The following is a 25210-nucleotide window of genomic DNA, read 5'->3' as shown; positions in this document are numbered from 1 at the left end:
TCGCTAAACTAAGATCTTTTTTGGGTCTTCTGAACTACTACAGAAAGTTTGTGCCAAATCTTTCCACATTGTTGCACCCGCTTCAAAGATTGTTACAGGCCAACGTAAAATAGCATCCATCGTCTCCACAGCGTGCCCAAGGTTTTGATGACTGTAAACGGCATCTGTTATCCAGTAAGCGGTTAGCCCATTATGATCCAAAAACACTTCAACTTGCATGCGACGCTTCTCCCTATGGTGTGGGAGCAGTTATCTGACATGTCACCTACAAGGGAGGAGCATCCTATTGCATTTGCATCAAGGACTCACAGCAGACGATAAAAAAAAAAAAACTATGCGCAGACTGAAAATGAGGCTCTCAGCATAGTCTTTGGAGTGTGAAAGTTTCACAAGTATCTGTATGGCCGCAAGTTTCATCTTCTGACGGATTATAAACCTCTGCTTGCCATTCCCAAACCTGCCATTCCTATACTTGCAGCACTTTGCATGCAACGCTGGGCATTTGTTGGCCTTTGATTATGACATCTTCTGATCATGCCAATGCAGATGTATCATCCAGATTACTTTGAAAATCAAACTTTATAGGAAGGAAAGAGGAGACTGTGTTTCAGGTTTCATACCTTGATGAATTGCCAGTCTGTGCAAAGGACATTGCCACAGAAACTAGGAGAAATTCTTGGCTTGTGAAAGTGTTGGCCCACTTTGTCCGGTTAGCCCAGTCATATCACAGACGAACACCTGAAACTCTTCCATGTCAGAAAAGACCAGCTCTCAACAGACCAAGGCTGTATCCTTTGGGGTTCGGGAGTAATAATTCCTCCAAAGTACAGGGAGAGACTGTTGTCAGAGCTCCAGGAGTCACCTTGGCATATGAAGAACGAAAGCACTGGCAAGAGGATATCTCTGGTAGCCAGGACTCGACCAAGACATACAGAGCCTAGTGAGTAAGTGCTTGCCATGTGAGAAGGGGCAAAACCAACCCCCTAGTGCTTTCCTTTTTCCCCTTGTCCTGGGCAACAGCACTCTGGGATGGCATTCACATAGATTGCTGAGATTGACAAACAGCACTTCTTACTGATTGTAGATGCTCACTCAAAATGGGTGGAAATCTTCCCCACCAACTTGACAAATGCAGGGACTATAAACATCTTGCTTCATATTGTTTCCTAAAAGAATTGGTGTTTAACAACATCCCACCATTCACTTCCAGGGAGTTTGAAGAGTTCCTACAAAAAAAAAATAAACGTAGTGTTTCATGTGCCATCTCCTCCATATCATCCAGTCACAAATGGTCAAGCCGAGCGGGTGGTACAAATATTGAATGAAGCATGGGAAAGGTTGAGCGCAGTCAGTAGCACCAAATATGCGCCTGGCCCGGTTCCTCTTAACATACCGTAACACGCCTCATACGGTAACAGAGCGTACCCCTGCTCAATTGCTCTTTAAAAGACTGCCAGGAATTCGACTCATGCTGCTTAAGCCAGACACATCTGCAGTGGTTGTCAAACGCCAAGGGCAGCAAAAAAATAAAGCGCATGACACACCAGTTCATTTGAGGTTGGCCAGAGAGTGAAGGTGTGGAACAGTCGACACTCAAATTGCGCCTGGACTCCAGGAGTAATCTTGTTCAAACTTAAACTTGGTATGTGAGAGGTCCAAGTCGGAGAACGTAGTGTGAAGGTACATGTGGACCATATGCTGCCATCTTCTAAAACATCAACAGAAGCACTGCTATGGACTTTCATTGCTGATGACATTGCGCCTAATGTGTGTGATGATGCCAGACTTACCCAGCCATCATGTTCCAGTGGATACAGGGACAGGTTAAAGTCCTGAAAAAGGAGGAATCCTCTTTGCCAGAGGAAAACACCGAATGGATTATTTATTTATTTTTTCGGTTGGGTGGGGGTTTGGCAGGCCACATCCAATGCGATCTAAAAAGTAAACATGGAAGGGGGGGGGGGGCATGGTGGGGGGGGTGAAATGTTTGTTATGGGCTTTACTTTAATCCATTATTAAATAACATTACATTTGGAATCTTAACATGATTATAATCATAAGCATATCTGGCCCAATTCATTCACAAAGTCTTTTATACCTGCGTCCATTCATAAACTTTAAAGAGAGAGGGTGGGACCATCTTAAGTTTTTGGGGGCTCTTTGGATGGTGACACTGGGTAGGAAGAAGGTCGACGGAACGCCACGGATTCAGAGACAACAACAGTTGGAGTTTGGGGAATCTATATAATTCCTTAAATAATAATTCAAAGCAAATAATCAGTCAGTCAGTCAGTCAGTCGGTCGTCGCTTGATCTGATCTGTGCTTGATGTGCAATCATGGACGAGGACTCAGATGAGTCTATGATATGATATTTAGGTATTTACAGAAGCACTTTCCAAAAAGAAAAACACTAAACGTAGGAAAGGCATGTATAAAGAACAGGAAGGCTATGAGGACACACATAATGTGGCAAATGGAGGGGAAAAAATACTTAAAGTGAGAAAAATAATAGAAAAGATCAAAATGAAATATCAGGATGTAAAGTAATGTTGATGTTTGAAGAAGTAAAGGGAAACATCTACATCCAATTGGGTTGTCTAAGGCCATAGATAAGCTAATCGGAAGAGTAAGCTTGGCAAGATCTCTAGGACAAGGAAGAGTGCACTCAAGATCTGCCAGAAAAGGGAGGTAAGAGTGGAGGAATCAAACGGCAAATAAAAAAAAAACTACTGGAAACGAACACTGAGACTGGGTGCAGAAGGGAGAATCACAAATGTATAAAGGAAAATGATATAATAATGACAAAAGAGAACTTTCTGGTATTCATTGTCAGAGATCAATGTTACACCAGTAATGACAAGCAGGTCAGATAAAATGAAAACCATTCTAGACACTAGGATTTACAGGAATTTCTGCCTATAAGATACATGACATTCTCACTCGATCAACAATAAAACATGCTTCTTGAATGTCTCATTAGCTTAATGGTGATAAGTATCCTACAATGGAAAGCAAGACGTTTGATTGTAAATGGGCAAGAGTTAAAAAAATAAATAAAAATAAGTTTGAGTTGTAATATTGACTAAGTGTAATATGTGTGAAGAAAACATGGCTTAAACCAAATATTCAGTTTGTTTTACAACATTAAAAATATATACGGAAAGACAGGGAAGGGAGTCAAGGAGGACAGGTAGTTACATTTATATAGGATGAAATGATGTACAGAGTCCTGGGAGAGGAATTAGAGTGTGTGATGGTGGAGGTTTTTTACTATGAAAATTCACTGGTAAAATATAAAACTTTTATAATCAGTGTAAAAACATTTCAATTAATTCACTTGAACAGGTTGAAAGAGGAAGGAAAACTTTGGTGTGGGGATTTTAATGCTCACAATTGGTGTAAAAGGAGAATGCAGTGACGTTAGAACAAGTTATGGAAGATACATCTTCAGTTAGCTTGAACCCTGGAGAAGGCACTATAGGTATAATATAATAGACAACACTGTTTAGACCTAACATCTATATCAAATGAAATAGCAAATATCCTGGAATGGAAAATATTAAGTGAGAACACAAGAGATCACTTTCCAATAAAGTCAATTAAATGCAAGGAATTTAAAATGGTCAATATCTTCAGAATCTGTGGAAATATGAGAAAGCAGATTAGGTATCATTTGGGAAATACTGTGAAGAGGATTTAGTGAAAGTTAAAGAGGAAACGGCTGAAATATTATGCAAGTCACTTACAGATTTAATATTGCAATCAGCTAAATTTACACATGCCTATAAGAACTGCAGATGAAAGAGGACTATTCCATGGTGGACAGAGGAGTGCAGCAAGGCAATTAAAGAAAGAAATAAGGCATTCAAACAGCTTTGGAAAAACATGAATTTAGATAGTGTTGACATAAAGAGCAAGAGCTAACATAAGGAGACTGATTAAAACTGCCAAGAGGGAGAAATAAAGGAAATGTTGCTCGACAATGAGAAAAAACACCACCATTGATCACGTATGGAGAATTTTTCAAAATATGAGTGTTTAATTGTTTACTTTATTTATAGAGCACATTTAAAAACAAAAAAAATGTTGACCAAAGTGCTTTACAAAAAGACCTGCATACAAAAATTATACTTAAGCAAAATATATAAAACAGATTAAAATTTATTTGCAATCAAAAAGCAAGAGACAGAAGGTGATTTTTTTTTAAATGAGACTTAAAAGCACCAAAGGAAGAGCATTACCTAATATGTAAAAGGCAGACCATTCAACAGACAAGGGGCTGTGACAGAAAAAGCCCCGTCATCTCTGGATTTCAACCGTGATTTGGGAACAACTAGCTGAAACCTGTAAACTAGCCTCAATGAAGTATGCCAGTGAAGAAGCTCACTGGTGTAAGTAGGTGTCAGTCCATTCAAACCTTTAAAAACAAGTAGCAATAACATGTATTGAATGCTAAATTGGACAGAGCAGGTGAAGAGATGATAAAACTGGTGAGATACTAGAAATGTCTTGGTCCCAGTTAAAAGTCTAGCAGCTGCATTTTGGACCACACGGAAACCCATGAATACAGAGAGTTGCAGTAGTCCAATCTGGACATAATAAAAACATTGATAATGGTTTCCAACTCATCTAAAGACAGAAAAGGCTTCAATTTGGGAATGTTCCTTAACTGATAGAAACTATTGTTGACTGACACTGAGTCTTGAGTTAAAGTTTGACGAGCAAAATTCAAACACTAGTACTTCAGTTTTTGATTCACTCAAGTGTACAAAATTAAGAAAAATTAAGTCAACCATTCCTTAATCTCGTTTAAAATGTTAAAATAAGAACTGTAAAACAGCTTTACACGCCCATAAAAATAGGAGAAAACTGAGTGTTAACAGCATAGAGATGGTAGCTTGCATTATGCTTCTAATAGATAGCAGCCAAGGGAAGAGTGTAGATGGAGAAAAAGAGCTGGGCCCAAAATTGAGCCTTGGTGGACACCACACTCCTAACATGCAGATTCAATAATAAAAAAAAAGGTTCTCCCCAAGAGATAACTAAACCAATTCAAAACATTTCCTTGAAATCCCGGCCCACAACCTTAAACAATCAATCAAAATGTTGTCATAGATTGTGTCAAATGCCGCAGTCAGGTCTAGTAAAACTAGAAGTGCACATTTTCCAGAGTCAACAGTCAGAAAAAAAATCATTAAACACTTTAAGGAGAGCTGTCTCAGGGCTATACAGTGTCCTAAAACCAGAGAGAAATGTATCAATAATGTCATTTCCATTTAAATGAGTAAAAAGCTGTTGAAAGACAACTCTAAGATTTTGAACTGAAATTACAATATTGAAATTGGTTTGTAAAGGGGAAAAAAATAAAATAAAATAAAATAAAAAAGAGAAAACAAATACCAGTGCTGATCGAGAAGGAGGCAACTAACATATCAGAAAATGAAAAGGCTTATATGCTAGGAAATGTTCTACAAAGATTACACAGTATAGAATTCAATTCAAAATCAAATCACTTTTATTGTCACATCATCAGCAGTACGTGTGCTATGATGAGTGAAAAGATTAGGTGCTGGCTCCAGACAGTGCAAAATACAGACAGTGCAAATACAACGAGTGAAAAATACAACGACAGTGCAAAATACAACATACAAAAAAAAAAAAAAAAAAAAAAAAAAAAAGAGCACTGGGAAAATGTGTAAACACTGCCCCAGGCGGAGACAGGGTTAGCGATGTATTCTGATACCAGAAAAGGCTATTTTATTGACTCTTAACAAGCTGTTGTAATTCCGATTCCAAAAACAATGAAAGACGCTACAAAAACTGGAAAATTACAGACCGATAGCATTGACATCAAATTAAGGTAAATTAATGGAAAAATGACAGTGAATACAATTATCAGCTCTTGGACAACTTGATTTGCAGAAAAAGGAAAACATAGCAAAGGTCAGTGTGGTTTCAGAAGAGGGAGATCAACTACAGATGCATTAAGTCACTGATGAAATAGAAAAGGCAATTAACATGAAAGAGCTCATGATAGTCATGTGTTTTGATGCTGAAAAAGCATATGATACAGTGTGGCGAGAAGGATTGTTAGCTAAAGCTTATAAAATGAACATAGAAGGAAAATTATAACTGGATAAAACAATCACAAACTCACAGAACATTTATGGTTCAAGTGGGAACTACTTATTAATCATTTAATGCAGAAGACGGTATCCCTCAAAGTACTATTAGTCGATTGCTATAACTTAATGATTAATGAAAGATTTAGGACCTGGAATAGGAAGTGCTCTTTATGCTGACGATAGAGCTATATAGGAGAGGAAGAAATCTGACTCGAGTACTTAAAAACAGACAAGCTGCTATAGATAAGGTAGAAACAACACTGACTCGTTTTTTTAAACGAACGCTGCGGGCGGGGTTCGAGATCAGGGGAGAGCGGTTCCAGAAGGAAGGTAAGACAAAAACAGAACCTCAAAAAAATAAAAATGAACGAGGAAATAAACTGGGTTGAGAATGTGATCAGACGAGGGCTTTTCTTTTCTTTTTTTTTTTTTTGGACAGCTTTTGTAAAATCGTCAGTTGGGTTTAGGGAAGTAAGTGGGTTGGCAGATCAATCGGTAAAATTGTTTAGGTTTAGGGAAGGAGGAGGGTGCGTCAGTCGATTGGCCGGTTGTCCAGTCAATCATTCAGTCAGTCAGACGGACGGCTGGCCGACAGCGGCCTCTGGTGGGTTTACGTGAGAACAGCGTGGGCGCTAACGAGAGACATTCGAGATATGAAAAAGCACACTCAGCAGCATCTTGCAGATTCATGAAAACAATAACTGCAAAATACATACCTGCCGGGACGTATTTCCCCGTGTCCAGAAACAGCCACTAGACTTCGTCTTCAGAATGAGCCTGGGTTGGGCAGAAAGGTGGAGGAGTCATTGTTGGAAATTCAAAATATCAGTCAGTGAGTTATGTCATATGATCTTTAGTAGGAGATAGAAAATAATCAAGTGACATTAAATTATTTATATATGGGAAGTCATTAGAAGAGGTTCACGAATTTTAATATTTAGGGATTTAGTTGGATAGCAGGTACACATAGAAAATGTATATTGGGCTAGTAGAAGTGAAAAGAAACTTTAAATGCAATGAGGGCGATAGCAGGCAAAGAATGGGGAGCAGAAAGATTATTAATACTCGCAGTGTATCAGGCTTTAATAAGATCGGTAATGATCATGGATGTCTGATATACGCAGCAGCGTCAAAGACTATATTAAAAAGACTAGATAGGATTCAATAGAGCACTTCAAATGTGTATAGGAGCTGTTAAATAAACACCGGTTAATGCTTTAAAGGGCCTTGAAACCCCCTTGTTTCAGCAGGGTGTTGTCACACCTCTGTTTAGGGGGGGAAAGTGTCGGAGGAGCAAAAGAGAGAGATGATGTGGGAGTGTTTCAGAGTCAAAATATACACACAGGGGAGAAAGGGTGTGTGTGTTTACATGGACATCTGTAATCGTATTATTTGCCAAATTGTTAAATGGTGGACTTTAGTTTGCCTCTTTCGTTCAGGAATTTCATTTGTGCCCGTGGTGACAAACAATATATTTGATTCGAGGAGCTGTTTTAAGCGTGTATTTTTCATGTAATGTTTGTTACTGCGCGGCGAATAAGAAGAAAAAAACCTCCGCATTTCTCTGTAGATGCACTCGACAGGTAGCGTCTGAATGCCGCGTGTGTTATTCCGGTCACAAAATCCGGTGAAAATCCTACACGACGGTAACAGTTTAGTTGTAATGCTAACATGTTCACACTCGGTGTAATAGTTCGATACGAACAAGCAGCGAATCCGGATCTCACCATTTGCACAAGAGAAAAGCTCTCGGGTAAACAATGTTTCACTAAAAGGTTATTCATAGAAGGAAAAAGAAGGTAGAGGGCATAATTACCAGACGGTGACTGGGACATACCGGACTGGATGATTCATTGTTATCAAATGGTGTAACGTTACATGAGTATGGATTATGTCAGGGGTATCCAAACTTGCTCCTGGAGGGTTGCTGTCCTGCTGAGTTTACCTCCATCTTGCTTCAGCACACCTGCTTGAAGATTCCAGTAGTTATTCTGGCTAAGCTTCCCCTTGAAGCATGCGGTGTACATGATCACGGATGGACCGCTAGGAAAGCGGTGAGAGTTCGGCATCATGCAGAGGCTTGGATGGCTGACGTCTTGAGAGTTAGGATTGAGTTCGTGGGCGGTGATCGAGTTTTGGACTGTGATCTTGCTGGAGAATTGAGTTGAAGATGGGCAGGTGAGTTGCGTGAGGCAGTTTGAAATACAAGTTTTTGATGTTGTTGGAATTATAGCTGGATATTTAGTTGTTATTGTTGTTGTTTTAGAAGTAATTGTAGTAATAGGGGTAGCAGGCTGATGCTGAGCCGTCTTTTAAATGAAAATGGCTTTATTGGAACTTAGGCTTTTAAATTAGCTTTGGAGTCGCCTGATTGGTTAATCATAAATTGAATAATGTGGGACCAGGTGCAAGCAATCATTAGCGAGCCTCTCAAAATTAGGTCATATTTAAACTTCGCTTAATCAAATATAGAGCAAATTTTTTCTAAAATATTTAGATTTTTTTCACACCATCAAATTGTAGATGATTAAATAGTCTCACATCAGACAGATATAGTTAATTCTAGCATACCACATCAATGGAAAGTTTATTTATTCAGCGTTTAGATGGTGTATAATTGTTGTAAAACATTTTCCTTCACAAAAGGTTTTGTGGACCCATCTTGTAAACATTTAGAACACCAATTTTAATTGGCTAATTACCACAGAAGCAGCTTTGATTTGATTTTTGAAGATATTATTTGTATTTAACCTGTTCAAGTGCTTCAGAACCAGTCTCTCCTGGGGCCTGTTTCAGAAAGGAGGTTAAGTGAAAACTCAGAGTATTTTAACCCTGAAATGAGAGTAACTCTGGGTTTTCCGTTTCAAAATGGCAGGTTTGTTAAACTCGAGAAAGCAGGGTAAGTCAAGCCTGTTTCTGAAAGAGAGGTAACTTTAACTCAGAGTCAGTTACTGTGGTAACTTACTCTGTGAATCTAACCTGGTCAGAAGCAGGTTTTATTCTCTAAACTCAGAGTTTCTGTCTGTCTCCTCCCCTTTTTTAAAGATGAAGCGTATTTCTCGCCTGAGCCTTACGTTTCCACCCACCTATTTTTATGCTCATTTTGGATACGTGCATAAAAACGATTAATAGAAACGTCATGATGCACATAACTTTTTAAAATATGCATAAAAAACGCGCATAACTGAGTAGGATAAACTTTTATTCAATAGAAAATGTGCGCATAAACTACGATGGAAACACTTTTACTGAACAAATTACAGCATGTACATTAAAAAAAAGATCATGATCATATGATAATGAAAATGTGTGTAAATGGAGGCTGAGAACACTGTAACATGTCTTAAATATTGTTTTAGTCATTCTAAAATGCCTTAACTGTTTCAGTATTAGTATATTATTAATTACCTCCGAACGTCTGGAGCGTGTCAAGAGTCTCCGCGTCTGAAGCCAGCTTCAGACGCCCCCACATGCTCATTGTGTTTCAGCATTGTCTTCTGACATCGAGGCACAAGTACATTAATTAGGCTAAATAAAGAATTTATTGACGCAGCTTCTTCTACCACAGTGAATTCTGTTTTTACTGTTGATATTTGGTGCCAGTTTAATCAGGAAGTGACAATTTTTTTCTCTTTGACACGTTGGATGGAATTTTATTCGCATCTTTTATGCAATATTCCAGTTTTGCACATAAATTTATGTAATATTTTTGGATGGAAACATATTGCCTACATTTTAGTCACACACAGAAGAACTGTACGAGAATGGCTTATCCTTTTTTACTAAATAATTCAATTAAATTCACCTTCGACATGCATGTAACTAGATTAATGGGATTATTATTCTTTCTAAAAATTATTTTTAGTACTGCTTACCTTCTAAATGTTATATTAACCTCTATCACTTCAATAAAAAAGGCAGACACACAAGTGCACAGTTAAATCATTTAAAACTAATAAATGTATAAAAAAAGTTTAGAAAAAAAATATAAACGTCACAAATTACATTACTTATTTTATTATACTTAAATATTTAAATACTTAAAAAGTGAAATTAGCCATTAACTTGAGCAGCTGTTAGTACCCTAACTGTCTCTTCTTCACTGATGGTTGCTTCTTTTAAAATATATACACTCATATTTGCTATAACTTTGCATGAGAACATCAAGTTCAGCTGGAGAAAGAAATGCTGATCTCTTTTATAAGATACTGCCATAGTCACTCGTAATGTCTGCGCTCCATTGATAATGCCTTTTTATAGTCACGGTGTGCGCGCTTAACTCTGAGTTGGTCTACTCGAAGTTGATTGACCCAACTCAGATCAGCTGTTCTGAAACCGAAAACTCTTGAGTTTTTAATCTCTCGGTAAATCAACTCAGAGTTCAAGTTTAAACTCTGAGTTGTTTGAACCTCCTTACTGAAACAGGCCCCTGTTCTATTAGTGTTGTTTATTTAATTGTATTACACAGCTCTCTGGAACTCTTGATTGTGATTGGTTGATCACAACATTGCTACATGTGAGGGTTAAAAGAACATTCCAGACGGTTATCATGAAATAAAGCAGACGCAAAGCAGAGTGTTGTTGTATAAACATGGCTTTATTCAGAAAAACAAACACGAGGATGATTGAGCTAAAGTTTCTATCTTGTTTACCTCTACTCTGAATATTCGGTATGAATTCATGTGTAAGAATGACTGCAAAACTACATTAGCAATATTTATTTGACTGAACAATGTTGTAATGTGATTCCTAAAAGGACTAAAACGTCCTATTCTAAACGTATAACAGAATAAAGTCCTTAACTGAGCTAAAGTTGGTTTATATTTCGCACATTCAGACTTTCTCCTTAATAAATATAATTTCAATAATATAAAAACAATGAAATAATGTTAGCAACCACTGGGTGTCAAAGTACACCATTGTTCAGGTCAATAAAATACCGCTAATGTTGTAAAGTCATTCCTACATGTAATTTCAATCCAAATATTTAAAGTACTATGGTAAACTATAACGTTACAGGGAGCAGTCACTGAACGAATGTGTAAATATAAAATCAACTTTACCTTAATAAATCCTTAAACACTCACCTCACAGATGGGAGAGCCTAAATAATTCATTAAACACGTTTGTTTTCATTATCAATGATTTGAAACATGTTTAACTTGCCTTATTCACACGATCTCATTACACTACAACAAAATATCACACAACTTTTGTTTGATCATTTGTAATATTTTATTTACCGTACATAGTTGGTTAATTTGAAGAGTAAGCTTACTATATTTGCAGTACGGTTTCTTTATCTTCGTTTGGTTGACGAGAGCGGGATTGAACAGCGTCTCTGCAGTCTCGATCTAACCGGCAACACGTTTAAAAGACGCACGCGGTGGCCATTTGTAGCACTCGGTCGATACCAACTCAAAACAAAGTGATTGGGGAGAACTTTGGAACTTTTGGATTTGGTTTACTTTATTACTCTATGTTATCAGCATTGTCTGTGTTTAATTATTAATCAATTCAATACGTCATACTTTTTATTTTAAATTGTTAACATGTTAATCATTTGTTTGCGCACATTTTAAATAGGGTATGTGCCGAGCGAGTGTTTTTCCCATACTGATACACTTCCGGTGACCTGTTATTTTGAAGTTAAAAGTCCTATTAGCATGCTTCGGCATATCGGCTAGCCTGCCGATTCTGACGGGCGCGTGCGAGCAAACGGCTTTTTGTCTCATTTTACGCTTGATCAACTAAATGAATGCCAAAGTCTGTTTAACTGATTTATTTGAATTACATTAAAACATTGATGCTGTGAAAGGAACCGTATAAAATAGAAAAAAATTCACAATAACAGGTCACCGGAAGTGTATCAGTATGGGAAGCACATTTGCTCGGCATATACCCTGTTGAATATACTGAGATGGCTGATGGCTGTCAGTTTGAATGTGCCAAGGAGATAAAATAGAAATACAGTGTTTTATAGAAAAACTGATTAATTTCTCCACTAATAAAATTTATGGTATAACAAATAAACTAAAACAGAAAAACACTCTGTTTGTTTGGGCAAATTCACTTGTCAAATAAAATCAATATTTATTCTCATAATCACACAGTCTGAACTGAAACTCACAGACATGCTTTAATAAAATAGGAAATAAACACTCATGATGCGTAATATTAGTTGATTTCTATTTCTATTTCGTCGATTACACTTAAACTGTTGACTGTACACATGACTGACTACTTTATAATACTCAGCTTTACTAGACAAGACGTGAATGCAGCCGTTTTTGCATTAATTTCAACCCACTGTCAATCCAAAATAATGCAAAAGCTTAATTTTCTTAAACAGTTCTTGCAGTTATATCACATTTGAGATCGACTCGGTGTAGCTGCTACTTTCACTTTTCATAGAAACATTACAAATGTGGGAGAAATACACACACGGAAGACAGCGGATAGAATGGTAAAATATGGTAGAATTAATATGGCGAAAACGAGAGGGTTTATGAATTGCATTGACACACACATTTTAATTCAAAATCATTTAAAACATTAACATGCAGACACACATCCAAGTGTAAAGGAAAGTTCATGTAGATGTAAAAGTTTTGGCAAAATAAACTGTCAAATCACACTTACAGTTGAGGTCAAAAGTTATAAGAGTAATCTGAAAAATGTTCTTCATTTATTATTATTTAATATTATTAATGAATTATTTTTGCCAAAATAAAAGGGATCACACAAAATGTGTATAAAAGTACATACCTAAATATTAGAGCCAGACAGAATCTGCTAAAAGTTTTTGCTATTTCTGTTGGGAATTTTGTAAAAAATCTGCAGATTTATGCGGAATGATTTTAGGATTGTCATAACTAAAAATTGTATATATATATAATATAAAATAAAAAATAATACCTTTTTAAATTTTATTAAATGTTCATTCAATCATTCATTCATTTTCTTGTCGGCTTAGTCCCTTTATTAATCCGGGGTTGCAACAGCGGAATGAACCTCCAACTTATCCAGTAAGTTTTACACACATGCACACACACTCATACACTACGGACAATTTAGCCTACCCAATTCACCTGTACCGCATGTCTTTGGACTGTAAGGGAAACCAGGGCACCCGGAGAAAACCCACGCTAACACAGGGAGAACATGCAAACTCCACACAGAACCGCCAACTGAGCCGAAGCTCGAACCAGCGACCTAGAGACCTTCTTACTGTGAGGCGACAGCACTGCCTACTGCGCCACTGACTCGTCCATTTTATTAAATGTTTACAATGCAAATCAAATTAGATCCACTTATTTGGTAAACAAAGCCAGTCACTCATATAACATATCTACTAAAAGGCTGAAAATACCACTTTACCAACTGTATTGTAAATAAATCATATGAACATTTTAATATTACTATTATTTTTTTACAACAATATTAGTGAAAAGAATTTAAAAACTGAGTAAATTTAAATGTACACACAATTACACAAGTAAATACATAGTTTCAATGATGGGCAAAAAATCTGTAGAAAACTGTAGAAAATTCCATGTGGGCCTACTAAATGGATTTCAGACAAAATAGAAAATAATATCTGGATTAAAAAATTCCCCTATTTAAATGTGATATTCCTGCATGATTATAATGATTCTTAACCCTGTTAAAACTGACACATGAACAAATATTCAGAATATTCACATTTTTTGGAACTGAGATGTTTATTCATCCTTCTATTAAGATCCATTTTTATACTATAGACATGTTTTCAATTTAGTTTCAAAAAGATTTGCCCATAACATTTTGATAAAATAAAACATTTCAGGCAGTTTGTCTCATTTTACAGTCTTTTTTTATTTCACTTTGTGAAATAGCAGTTTTAAGTCAATTGCTCATGCAGACAGACCTTACACCTCTCACAGTTTGCATGTGAGAAGTAATTGTATTTTAAAGTTTTTTTGTCCTTTAGGACTCCCATATCTATCATATCTCATATCAAATTTCATGAGGGGTATGCCTATCTCGCATACCCCTCAGTAAATGTGCAGTTGCGCCCCTGGTCCGAGTCCAAGGTCGAGTACCCAACACTAATATATACATTTATATATGTGTGTGTGTGTGTGCACTGCTTTGTTGCATTTACACTTTAAAGGCAGTACATTACCCCTTCTTAACACAACAACGGCTTTGAAAAAAAAATGAAAAAAAAAACACACACCCACACACATACACACAAGACCTCTAAAATGCCATTTGATATTTCCTTCAAAAATTAGAAGAATTAGAAATTAGAAAAAAATTTAAATTAAAAAATTAGAAAACTTCAAAATAAAATACTTGTACAAGGCTCATTTAGGATAAAATTTCAGATAGCATTTAGAGGTTTTAGCATCTAAACTCTTCATTTGTATTACACCTACACAAATCAGGTCCAAGCTCAACTTTTCAGTAAACAGAAGAAACTAGGCGGGAAAGTCAAATAAAGAAACAGTGCAGGAGGTCACTGGGGGTTGGGCGGAAATTATTTAAATTTAGAGTCCTGCGATTGGCGAAGAAGTTGTGTATCTCCCCATTTCTGACCAATGATCTCCTCTTCAGTCATTGAGCGAACCAATAGAAAGACAACAGAGTCATCTGGCTTTGGAAAGAGCTTTGATAAATACTCCGTACAGTGAACACAACATTAATTGGTTTCACTCTCTGAAATCTTCAATATGCCTGAACCAGCAAAAGCCGCACCCAAGAAGGGCTCCAAGAAAGCGGTCACTAAGACCGCAGGAAAAGGAGGAAAGAAGCGCAAGAGGACCAGGAAGGAGAGCTACGCTATCTACGTCTACAAAGTGTTGAAGCAGGTCCATCCCGATACCGGGATCTCCTCCAAAGCGATGGGCATCATGAACTCGTTCGTCAATGACATCTTCGAGCGCATCGCCGGTGAAGCTTCTCGTCTCGCTCACTACAACAAGCGCTCCACCATCACTTCCAGAGAGATCCAGACCGCCGTGCGTCTGCTGCTGCCCGGTGAGCTGGCCAAACACGCCGTGTCTGAGGGCACCAAGGCTGTGACCAAATACACCAGCTCCAAGTAAAGCGTTGAATCCACTTCAGCTACCCCAAAGGCTCTTTTAAGAGCCACCCAAGCTTTCATAAAAAGAGTTGTAACCTATTTACTGATGAAACATTTTAAACTACCCTGCTATTGTTTATAAGTGTCCCCCTACCTAAAACTTTTAATAGCCAATGTTATGGTTACAAACAATAAACTTGTTTTCTAGCGAGCTGGGGAATGATTTTAAACGAAAACTTTAATTTGAGAGCCATACTAGTGTTTTGCTTTACAGTCATGTAATTCGACCTACAGATAAGCGAACTTATCCCAAACCTAAGCAGATATATTGACAGCGAAAACGTGTAGTTTTAGGTTAACGGCTGTAAGTCAAGTTTTAATAAGCAAACCAAGTTCATTGTTTCGTTTTTCAGTATTCCGTTTATGTACTTATTGTGTGTATTTCTATCAGTCATGTGGTTTTCTTTCTTTTACATATCTTAACTTTATAAGAGTAGAAGACCGAACAGATTAAAAAGTAATTGGCTTAAAACCCGTGTCTAATTTATTATTTTTTTGCAGAGCCTTATTTGTGAGGCATTTGATTCGATGGTTGTAGGATCATATTTATTTCGATTTTGTTTAGTTCCAAGGGAAAACCCTAGCCCCTCCTTTTTATTCTGCGAAAATTTTCTGTACAACTTGATTTGAGTCAATGTTTAAACCATACACTGTAATACACTATAAAAATGTTTAAGCACACATTAGCAAAGGCGCGGATGGCCGTTGTGTTGAGTCTACACGGTTCTCATGTGGTAGTTAAGTTCACAGTCGCTCAGCAGCGCCACTCTATTGAGCTCAGACTTTCGTTGACCTCTGACTGTTTACGCTCAGAGAACCATGGCTGAAACCGCTCCTGCTGCCCCACCGGCTAAAGCTCCTAAGAAGAAAGCGGCGTCCAAACCCAAGAAAGCGGGTCCAAATGTCCGCGATCTCATCGTCAAGACTGTGACCGCTTCCAAGGAGAGACACGGCGTTTCCCTCGCAGCCCTGAAGAAAGCTCTCTCTGCTGGCGGCTATGATGTGGAGAAGAACAATTCCCGCGTCAAAATTGCCGTCAAGGCCTTGGTGACTAACGGCACTCTGGTCCAGACTAAAGGCACAGGCGCATCAGGTTCCTTCAAGCTGAACAAGAAGCAAGCCGAGCCCAAGAAGAAGCCAGCGGCCAAGAAAACTGCAGTAAAAGCCAAGAAACCCGCAGCAAAGAAGTCACCCAAGAAGGTGAAGAAACCGGCCGCCGCGAAGAAGGCGACAAAGAGCCCCAAGAAAGCCAAGAAGCCTGCAGCTGCTAAGAAAGCGACAAAAAGCCCCAAGAAAGCGAAGAAACCAGCGGCTGCCAAGAAAGCAACCAAGAGCCCCAAAAAGGCGAAAGTTGCAAAGCCCAAGACGGTGAAGCCGAAGGCGGCTAAGCCTAAGAAGGCCGCTCCCAAGAAGAAGTAAATCTGTTTCTGTTCCACAATTCAACTAAAAGGCTCTTTTAAGAGCCACCCACTGATTTCTACAGAAGAGCAACATTTCCACAACACTCATCTAAAGTGTGTCATCTGCTATTTCCAGAAGTAGCCATGATTGTTTCCCCATCATTTGAACAATAAGGAATATAGTATAGTGGTACAAGGTTTCTGTAATGTTATACTTGTTGTGCACACACACACACACACACACACATATATATATATATATATATATATATATATATATATATTTAAACGTTATACTTCTGAAAGTAATCCAAACAGCCAGCGAAAAAAGACTATATTTACTAGAATAAATGCATAAAATTAGGCAAAATTGTCAAACAAAAGATTCTCGGTTAAAAAACAAAAACGGAGAAAATAATGGTGTATGTGTTGCTTAAAAAGAGATGTATAGCTTGTGTATTTAAAAGCTTTAGGCAGTTTGCTGAAGTACAAGAAGATAATTAAGTGTATTTTGCATATTTACATCAGACATAAAAAAAGAACACTGAAAAAAGTTAAAATGCCCCAAAAATCTAAACTGACTGGTGCGTGAAAAAACGCTGTTTACTGCATATTTGAAATTTAGTTAAACTTATGATTGATATTATTATTATCATATGAAGACATTTCTTACAGGCTTAAAGGTAGACACTTGCGGAGAGGGAAGGGGTTTGAAATTTGGAGGGAAGTGCAGTGATTGGTTTGAAACCTCTAAAGACTCTGACCAATAGCAGGCGAGCACGCTCTGTTAAATACTGGCTGCCTTGGTAGATCAACCTTACTTCTCTTTAGCGAACAAGAGTAATTCAATCAATATGAGCGGAAGAGGCAAAACCGGTGGCAAAGCCAGAGCTAAGGCTAAGACTCGCTCATCCAGGGCTGGACTTCAGTTTCCCGTCGGCCGTGTCCACAGGCTGCTCCGCAAGGGTAACTATGCCGAGCGCGTGGGTGCCGGTGCTCCGGTGTACCTGGCCGCTGTGCTCGAGTATCTGACCGCTGAGATCCTAGAGTTGGCCGGAAACGCCGCTCGGGACAACAAGAAGACCCGCATCATCCCCCGTCACCTGCAGCTGGCGGTGCGTAACGACGAGGAGCTGAACAAACTTCTGGGTGGAGTGACCATCGCTCAGGGCGGTGTGCTGCCCAACATCCAGGCCGTGCTGCTGCCCAAGAAGACCGAGAAGGCTGCCAAAGGCAAATAAAGCGCTATAGTATAATGATAAACCTGCTAAACCCAACGGCTCTTTTCAGAGCCACCAACTTTCTCTTTGAAAGAGTATATACTTTAATGACGCATTAACAGGATGTCGAGACAAATAGGCCAATATCCCCAAAAATATCAAAAGCGTTTTCAAAATCAACCAAGTCTTCCGTAACTCGTAAATTCAAATCTTTTTCTTAATATAAGTTGCTGTTTTTATCCTGTTTTCTTTTCGTAAAGTTTTTGTTGCAAAGAACTGCATATAATCAAAGATCACTTGTGTTTTTTTTTTACTGTTGATCAGTTGACCACTTCTGTGCAAAAGGCTTCTTGCCTATATATGATGTCTTATGGAGTAAAGTTGAGTGATGCGTGTGCATAAATTCAATATTTAAATTGTTCTGAAAGATGAGGTGCTTATTTTAATTTTCTCAGACAAAGTACATTTGCAAATGTCTTTCTCACACACACTACAAACTCTAAAACAAGTCAGAAAGTTTATTTATTTTTCTTTTTTTGCACTGAAACTAATAATCACCAGTGACAATTACATGTTATCTTTCTCTAACAGGGAAATCCACCAGCAACCAAGAATGCACGATTATGACACAACTTTGCATAAAAATGTGATGATAGAAGTAAATGAGGAAAAATCTGCTAGTTTGGAGTTTTGAAAAGTTTCAAAGCATCTTAAAATATGTAAAAAAACAAAACAAGAAAACATTTCCATTTTCTGAAAAAAAGTAGTGGCCAAATTAAGACTCAAAATCACACAAGAGTGGATGAAAAACACTACTGGGAAGAGACAAATATTTCCTGTGTTTACTTGAATGTCAGCAAATAAACACCATATTAGTTCCCAGATGTCTAACACAGGTTATGATTTAAGCAACGAAATATTACATTTCAGTAAAAACTTGTAAAGTAATAAACTGATTTCTGATGGATCAGCTTACACACGAGAGAAAAGCGCGGGCTGCAGCTGTTTCAGATTCAAAATTCGAGAACGTGCAACCATTGGTCAGATCTTGTAGCCAATCAAATGACTTTGCTAACTCTCCACCCACAGAGAACAATGCAGACCAGAGTATAAATACCAGCTGCACTGTCACTAACATTACGACTTTTCTAAAGAGAGCTTAGGAAGTTTGAGGAAATGGCAAGAACCAAGCAGACCGCCCGTAAATCCACCGGAGGCAAAGCTCCAAGGAAGCAGCTCGCCACTAAGGCCGCTCGTAAGAGCGCTCCGGCTACCGGCGGCGTCAAGAAGCCTCACCGTTACAGGCCCGGAACCGTGGCTCTGCGAGAGATCCGCCGCTACCAGAAGTCCACTGAGCTGCTGATCCGCAAACTGCCCTTCCAGCGTCTGGTCCGAGAAATCGCCCAGGATTTCAAGACGGATCTGCGCTTCCAGAGCTCCGCCGTCATGGCTCTTCAGGAGTCCAGCGAGGCTTATCTGGTCGGTCTGTTCGAGGACACCAACCTGTGCGCCATCCACGCCAAGAGGGTCACCATCATGCCCAAAGACATCCAGCTGGCCCGCCGCATCCGCGGAGAGCGTGCTTAAGTTCTCTATAGTCATCTGATTTAAACACAAAGGCTCTTTTCAGAGCCACCTCAGTACATCAAAAAAGTGCAATTTCTTACAATTTCAGGTTTATTATCCCCTATATTCGTTATCAGGATGTATATTATAATAAATGGTATAACTTTTTGTGAGCTGTGGTGACCGAGTACGGGTTTACAGGTAGTATCAAGTAAAAAATGTATTAATAATCTTTAACCACTGATTATGTGAAAACAAAACTAGTGGTATTAAAAACATTTTGTCAGAAGGGTGTAGGGTTGCTTTTAATTATTTGTCAATATAACTGACATAACATCAAATTAAACCTTGCTAAAAATGAAATGTGATTATAATACTGACTAGATTAGGGCAACCTTGAAAGAAGTTTAAGCAAATCACGCATTTTGTAAAGCAAACTACATTTTTCTTGATCTCAAATGCTTTAAATAGGAAACAAAAACTTAAAACAGAACAAGGAATATTCAGAAAGAGCAAGATCCCACTAATGATCATCTCCAGACAGATCACTGACGATCTAAAATGACCTATAAGTACAGTTATAATCAAAATTTGCCTGATGAATGCTCAGCTAGAAACCCCCATAAGCCACCATTTTGTTTTACAGAAATGGCATAAATAGGATTGGATAAATTTAAAGAGAGAAATGGTCATCACAGATGGACCCCATGTGCTGAATTTAACCCTTAGTAAACTGCAAATACTGAGGTACAGTGTGTTTTTCATACAGTACAGTTGGATCTGTTTATTGTTCACCAAAAACAATGGTTATTCCACTAAAACGTCAACTTCAACACTTGCACAGAGTTTGTCTTCACAGCAATTGCACACTAACATGCATCCCTAACTGCATCATACATTACCGTGTTTTAACCTGACGAGTTAAAGTATAGATAAATCCAGAAAATCTACCCGCCTGCACACAACTTACCTAAATCCGAATAACATCTTCAGTGTTTATCTGAATGAAAAGGTCAGAGATGAGGGTATTTCTGTGGTCAGGAGAGGTGAAATACAGCTTAATTGAATTGATGAAAAACAAACACACATACACAAAGAACAATATACATTGAACTCAAAGTTGGAACTTGTTCGCACAGACTTCTTATCAAAATGGTACAATAAATAATCTACTGCCAGCTAACTTAACGCAGGGAAAGTCTCTATTTTGAATAACTCAAAGTAATTATTCGTTAAAACAAAAATGTGCATGTAGTGACAGCTGTTCACGTCACATCAAACATCTGTGAATCAATAAATCTCCACTACAGAGCTGTTTATATTGTTATTATATCTGATTATACTGTGCCTCTATATTATTATTTCACATATCAACATCACATGTAAATACATATGTAAGCTCTGTATACGATTTATGCCAGATACAGAAAATTATTCACCAAACAAATGATCTATTCAACTCCTTCAGAAGGAAAAAGTAAGGACTAATCTATTTAAATGTTGAGATCAAACAATGAAAGTATATTTCAATCAAATCAGTAATTTTCTATCCCCTTTGAAACAAATTATTTGAGAATTGTTTGTCTCCTTTCATAATGGGGGACATGACAAATAATCCGGAAAGCCAATCAGCAGAAAAGGCCAACTGTATTTGCATAAAATGTTAATAAAAGGGTTTATTTAATATAATATTAATGTTCTTCACTTTCCCTCGGCTTGGTCCATTATTTTATAAGGGGTTGCCGCTGTATGATGAATCGCCAATTAAAATCAAGGTAAACTTTTATTTGTCAAATAAAAAGTCACTTCTTATAGAACTGCCCGTGTCCTTAAAAAATAAAATAAGAAGAATCTAAATTATGGAATATAATAAGAAACCATTTTAGATATAAAAATATAAGTTATATTTATAGGAAATAAGAAACAAGTATTTAAGTTATTGCTCTGGACATGTCTTTTATGTCATGAGTGTGCTTCAGGACATATTTTGGCTACACTTGCCTTCTGGAAAAAACATAAACAATATTTCATAGAATTTCTTACGGTAATATTTAGAATGCAGTGTTTCATGTTTAAAATATGGAAATAAAAGCTTTTTAAAAGCATTTGCATTTTATTCACCTGTATTAAGACCCTGATATTTTTGGAACACTTTAATTTCTACAAAACGTGAAGACAATATGCCAAAGTAGCAGAATTTTAGACAAGATAACAAAGAGTTGTAGAAAAACCCTATATATTACAAAATACATAATGCACTGTACTGTAGTATGATTCAAGGCACCATAGTCCTTTCTAAAAACTGATCTTCAACCCACATAAAGAGCAATTTCAGTTCTAATAATCCCTGCTGTAAACACTGAAGCGTGATTTGTAATTCTGTTTTATTGCTGTATTTGAAATGGTCAATACAAACTGCAGCTGTATTATGTCATTTTTCAAGTGAAGGCTGAGATTAGGGGTGGGGTCGGATAATAGCAGCACGTGACGTAATTTGAAAACGCGTAGCTCCTCCTGTTAGGGTTTCAACTAGGTCCTGTAAGCGATTGTAAAATATCACTCGCAGAGCTTACCATATACATGTTAAATCATTATTGAAGTAATCATGTCTGGAAGAGGCAAAGGCGGTAAAGGACTTGGTAAAGGAGGCGCTAAGCGTCATCGTAAAGTTCTCCGTGATAACATCCAGGGAATCACCAAGCCCGCTATCCGCCGTCTCGCTCGTCGTGGCGGTGTTAAGCGTATCTCCGGTCTGATCTACGAGGAGACTCGCGGAGTGTTGAAGGTGTTCCTGGAGAACGTCATCCGTGATGCCGTCACCTACACCGAGCACGCCAAGAGAAAGACCGTGACCGCCATGGATGTCGTGTACGCGCTGAAGAGACAGGGACGCACTCTGTACGGCTTTGGCGGTTAAACATCTGCAGCCCATCCTGAAAACCCAACGGCTCTTTTAAGAGCCACCCACACTTTCATAAAGAGCACATTTCTAATCTTTTATGAGTTTTTAAAATGTTCGTTTTTAAAATGTTTTCTTATTTTCAGAGGTTCCAAATGGTTCAATCCCAAATTTTAGATTTAATTAATTTTTACTGTAAACATGGAGCAGTTATGTAAAATAATTAGATGTAAGGCAAGTATTAAAGTACTGCACTTCAGAGGAGACATGACGTATTATGGGCGCCTTTGATTCTAATAATTTGTATAATTTCAAATACAGATGTATATTAAAGTATGAGATGTTCAATGTAGTTTACTGAGTTTAATAAATGAACAAGTACAAGATCACTAGATTATGAAATATACAGACAGATGACATTCCAAAAGACAGTAAGCTAGGTTTTAATTAAAATTACCTCCTAGCAAATAACTTTAGTCATATATTAGGTATTGAAACCCCCAAATTGCTTACAGAGAATTAAACTATTAAGGTTATGAAATAAAACACCCGTTATAAATGAATTATTTGCTTCTGTTACAGCTATTCTGCTCTGTATTTGTCTGAAATAGTTCTTCATTTCGGGTAATGGAACGATTTCGCATGACTATTATCGTAGAATGACTATTGTAAGATGGTGCAACAACCATAACATTTAACCTAAAGCTGCATGTAAGCTTTTTGCATTATAGCGGGGGAAAAGTCAACAGTAAATGAGATCACTGGGAGTTGATTATTCAAATTTAGAGGCCTGCGATTGGCGGAAAGTTTATCTAGCCGCCTAATTCTGACCAATGAGATCTCCATTCGTTGAGCGAAAGCACCCAATAGAAATACAATGCAGTCACTCGGCTTGGCACGAGCTTTCAATAAATACCCCTTACAGTGAACAGAACCTCACTCGGTTTCGCACTCTGAAATCTTCATCATGCCAGAACCAGCAAAGCCCGCGCCCAAGAAGGGATCTAAGAAAGCGGTCACCAAGACCGCTGGAAAAGGAGGAAAGAAGCGCAAGAGGACCAGGAAGGAAAGCTACGCTATCTACGTCTACAAGGTGTTGAAGCAGGTTCATCCCGACACCGGGATCTCCTCCAAGGCGATGGGCATCATGAACTCGTTCGTCAACGACATCTTCGAGCGCATCGCCGGTGAGGCTTCTCGTCTCGCTCACTACAACAAGCGCTCCACCATCACTTCCAGAGAGATCCAGACCGCCGTGCGTCTGCTGCTGCCCGGTGAGCTGGCCAAACACGCCGTGTCTGAGGGCACCAAGGCTGTGACCAAATACACCAGCTCCAAGTAAAGCGTTGAATCCACTTCAGCTACCCCAAAGGCTCTTTTAAGAGCCACCCATTATATCGACTAAAGAGCTTTTTTTTTTGTGTATTAAGAGTATTTAGTTACACTTTTATCGAGGCAAAGTATACGTCTCTGACTTAAATGAAAAAGTTTTGATTTCAATGTTTTAAAAACGTATTCAGATGCGTGAAATTAACTCAAATTTCTTTAAATGCTTTCAATTTTTACTTCATATGCTGGAAGATGAATATTTAAATGCACGACAGAGTAAACCATTAATCAAACTAAATGTTATAAAACAAGCATATTCCTAGACAGGACTATAACCCTAAAAACTATCATTAATACAAAGAGATATTAGTGTTGTAATCCTATAAATGAAGGACCCAAATGCTATATATATATATATATATATATATAGCATACACCACAGTTTACTGTCGTAAAAATTAAAATTTACAGTTTAAATGTATAAATTATCATTGATAGTTAATTGTTTTTTAAGTTGTCAATTTTACAATATACAATATATGAATACAATATACAAAATGAGAAAGATTTGCCATATTAATCTCACACGGAGAAGGTTACTCACTAAGTTTGCATTAACACGACTTGGACCATATTTGTTGACTTAGTTGCATGTTAATTTTTTTTTTCATATGTTCCTAAAATGTCACTTAGCTAAAAATATAATATTAGAATAATATTTATTTATAATTCTTCATACACACTTTAAAAAATCTAATTAGTATTCCGTTATTAATTTCAAGGTTACCACTTTAAGCCAATTAACAAACTGCCTCAATTTGTCTTACTTAAAAGGTGAATTTCTGACCCATTGAACAGAAAAACAGACCACAGGCCAGGCTTTTAGCTTGAATATTATTTTGCAGGTTTTTAATACTTACAATGAGAACAACAATGGATAATTTCATTCATTCATTTTCTTGTTGGCTTAGTCCCTTTATTAATCCGGAGTCGCCACAGCGGAATGAACCGCCAACTTATTCAGCAAGTTTTTTTTATGCAGCGGATGTCCTTCCAGCCGCAACATCTCTGAGGGATGTGCGCGCACACACACACACACACACACACACACACACACACACACACTACGGTCAATTTAGCCTATACCCAATTCACCTGCAGGCAGGAAGTACATGCAAACTCCACACAGAAACGCCAACTGAGCCGAGGTTCGAACAGCGACCCAGTGACCTTCTTGCTGTGAGGCAACAGCACTACCTACTGCATCACAATGTATTATTATTTCATAAATATTTCTATGAAGTAATGTTTAAACAATCCATACAACATTATTAAACAGTGTCTTATGCACAATGCACAAATCCTTGTCTTGGCTTGCATTACAAACATATATATATATATATATATATATATATATATATATATATATAGTTAATTCATATTATTCAGATATATGTTATTACTTAGTGTCCATAAACTATATTTACTATATCAAACTGTTACGGTATACTTTGTATTTAACATTTTGCATTGTGTCCAT

General features: G+C 37.7%; 6 protein-coding genes across 7 annotated transcripts in view; 5 read left to right on the top strand and 1 right to left on the bottom strand.

Annotated features, from left to right (window-relative positions):
- ankrd27 (ankyrin repeat domain 27 (VPS9 domain)) overlaps positions 1 to 8224 on the bottom strand; it is a 61454-nt gene extending 53230 nt beyond the window's left edge. Inside the window, exons 1-2 of one of the 2 annotated variants that reach the window (XM_073943433.1) lie at positions 7943 to 8224; positions 6843 to 6903 (exon numbers count right to left, since the gene is read on the bottom strand). The gene's annotated coding sequence lies outside the window, so the exon portion shown is untranslated. The remainder of the gene's footprint in view (positions 1 to 6842; positions 6904 to 7942) is intronic. The other variant, XM_073943432.1, reaches the window with a different exon arrangement.
- A 6590-nt stretch (positions 8225 to 14814) lies between these two features.
- si:ch211-113a14.28 lies at positions 14815 to 15218 on the top strand. The gene has a single exon (XM_005163199.6). The coding sequence runs from the start codon at positions 14844 to 14846 to the stop codon at positions 15216 to 15218; it is 375 nt and encodes a 124-aa protein (XP_005163256.1). The 5' UTR covers positions 14815 to 14843.
- On the top strand, positions 14815 to 18300 carry si:ch211-113a14.24. Its single transcript, XM_073943437.1, has one exon. It carries the CDS (start codon positions 16076 to 16078, stop codon positions 16673 to 16675), a length of 600 nt encoding a protein of 199 aa, XP_073799538.1. The 5' UTR covers positions 14815 to 16075; the 3' UTR covers positions 16676 to 18300.
- On the top strand, positions 17476 to 20555 carry si:ch211-113a14.27. Its single transcript, XM_073943438.1, has one exon. The coding sequence runs from the start codon at positions 19053 to 19055 to the stop codon at positions 19461 to 19463; it is 411 nt and encodes a 136-aa protein (XP_073799539.1). The 5' UTR covers positions 17476 to 19052; the 3' UTR covers positions 19464 to 20555.
- si:ch211-113a14.29 lies at positions 17504 to 23752 on the top strand. The gene is made up of 2 exons (XM_073943441.1): positions 17504 to 17882; positions 23408 to 23752. The coding sequence occupies exons 1-2, from the start codon at positions 17511 to 17513 to the stop codon at positions 23681 to 23683; spliced, it is 648 nt and encodes a 215-aa protein (XP_073799542.1). The 5' UTR covers positions 17504 to 17510; the 3' UTR covers positions 23684 to 23752.
- LOC141381031 (histone H4) lies at positions 22019 to 22838 on the top strand. The gene has a single exon (XM_073943439.1). The coding sequence runs from the start codon at positions 22048 to 22050 to the stop codon at positions 22357 to 22359; it is 312 nt and encodes a 103-aa protein (XP_073799540.1). The 5' UTR covers positions 22019 to 22047; the 3' UTR covers positions 22360 to 22838.
- Positions 23753 to 25210: the final 1458 nt, after the last annotated feature.

This window comes from Danio rerio, chromosome 25, assembly GCF_049306965.1.
Source record: "Danio rerio strain Tuebingen ecotype United States chromosome 25, GRCz12tu, whole genome shotgun sequence".
Taxonomy (NCBI): domain Eukaryota; kingdom Metazoa; phylum Chordata; class Actinopteri; order Cypriniformes; family Danionidae; genus Danio; species Danio rerio.
Note: the sequence above shows the minus strand (reverse complement) of the source record. Positions and strands in the feature narration are given on the sequence as shown.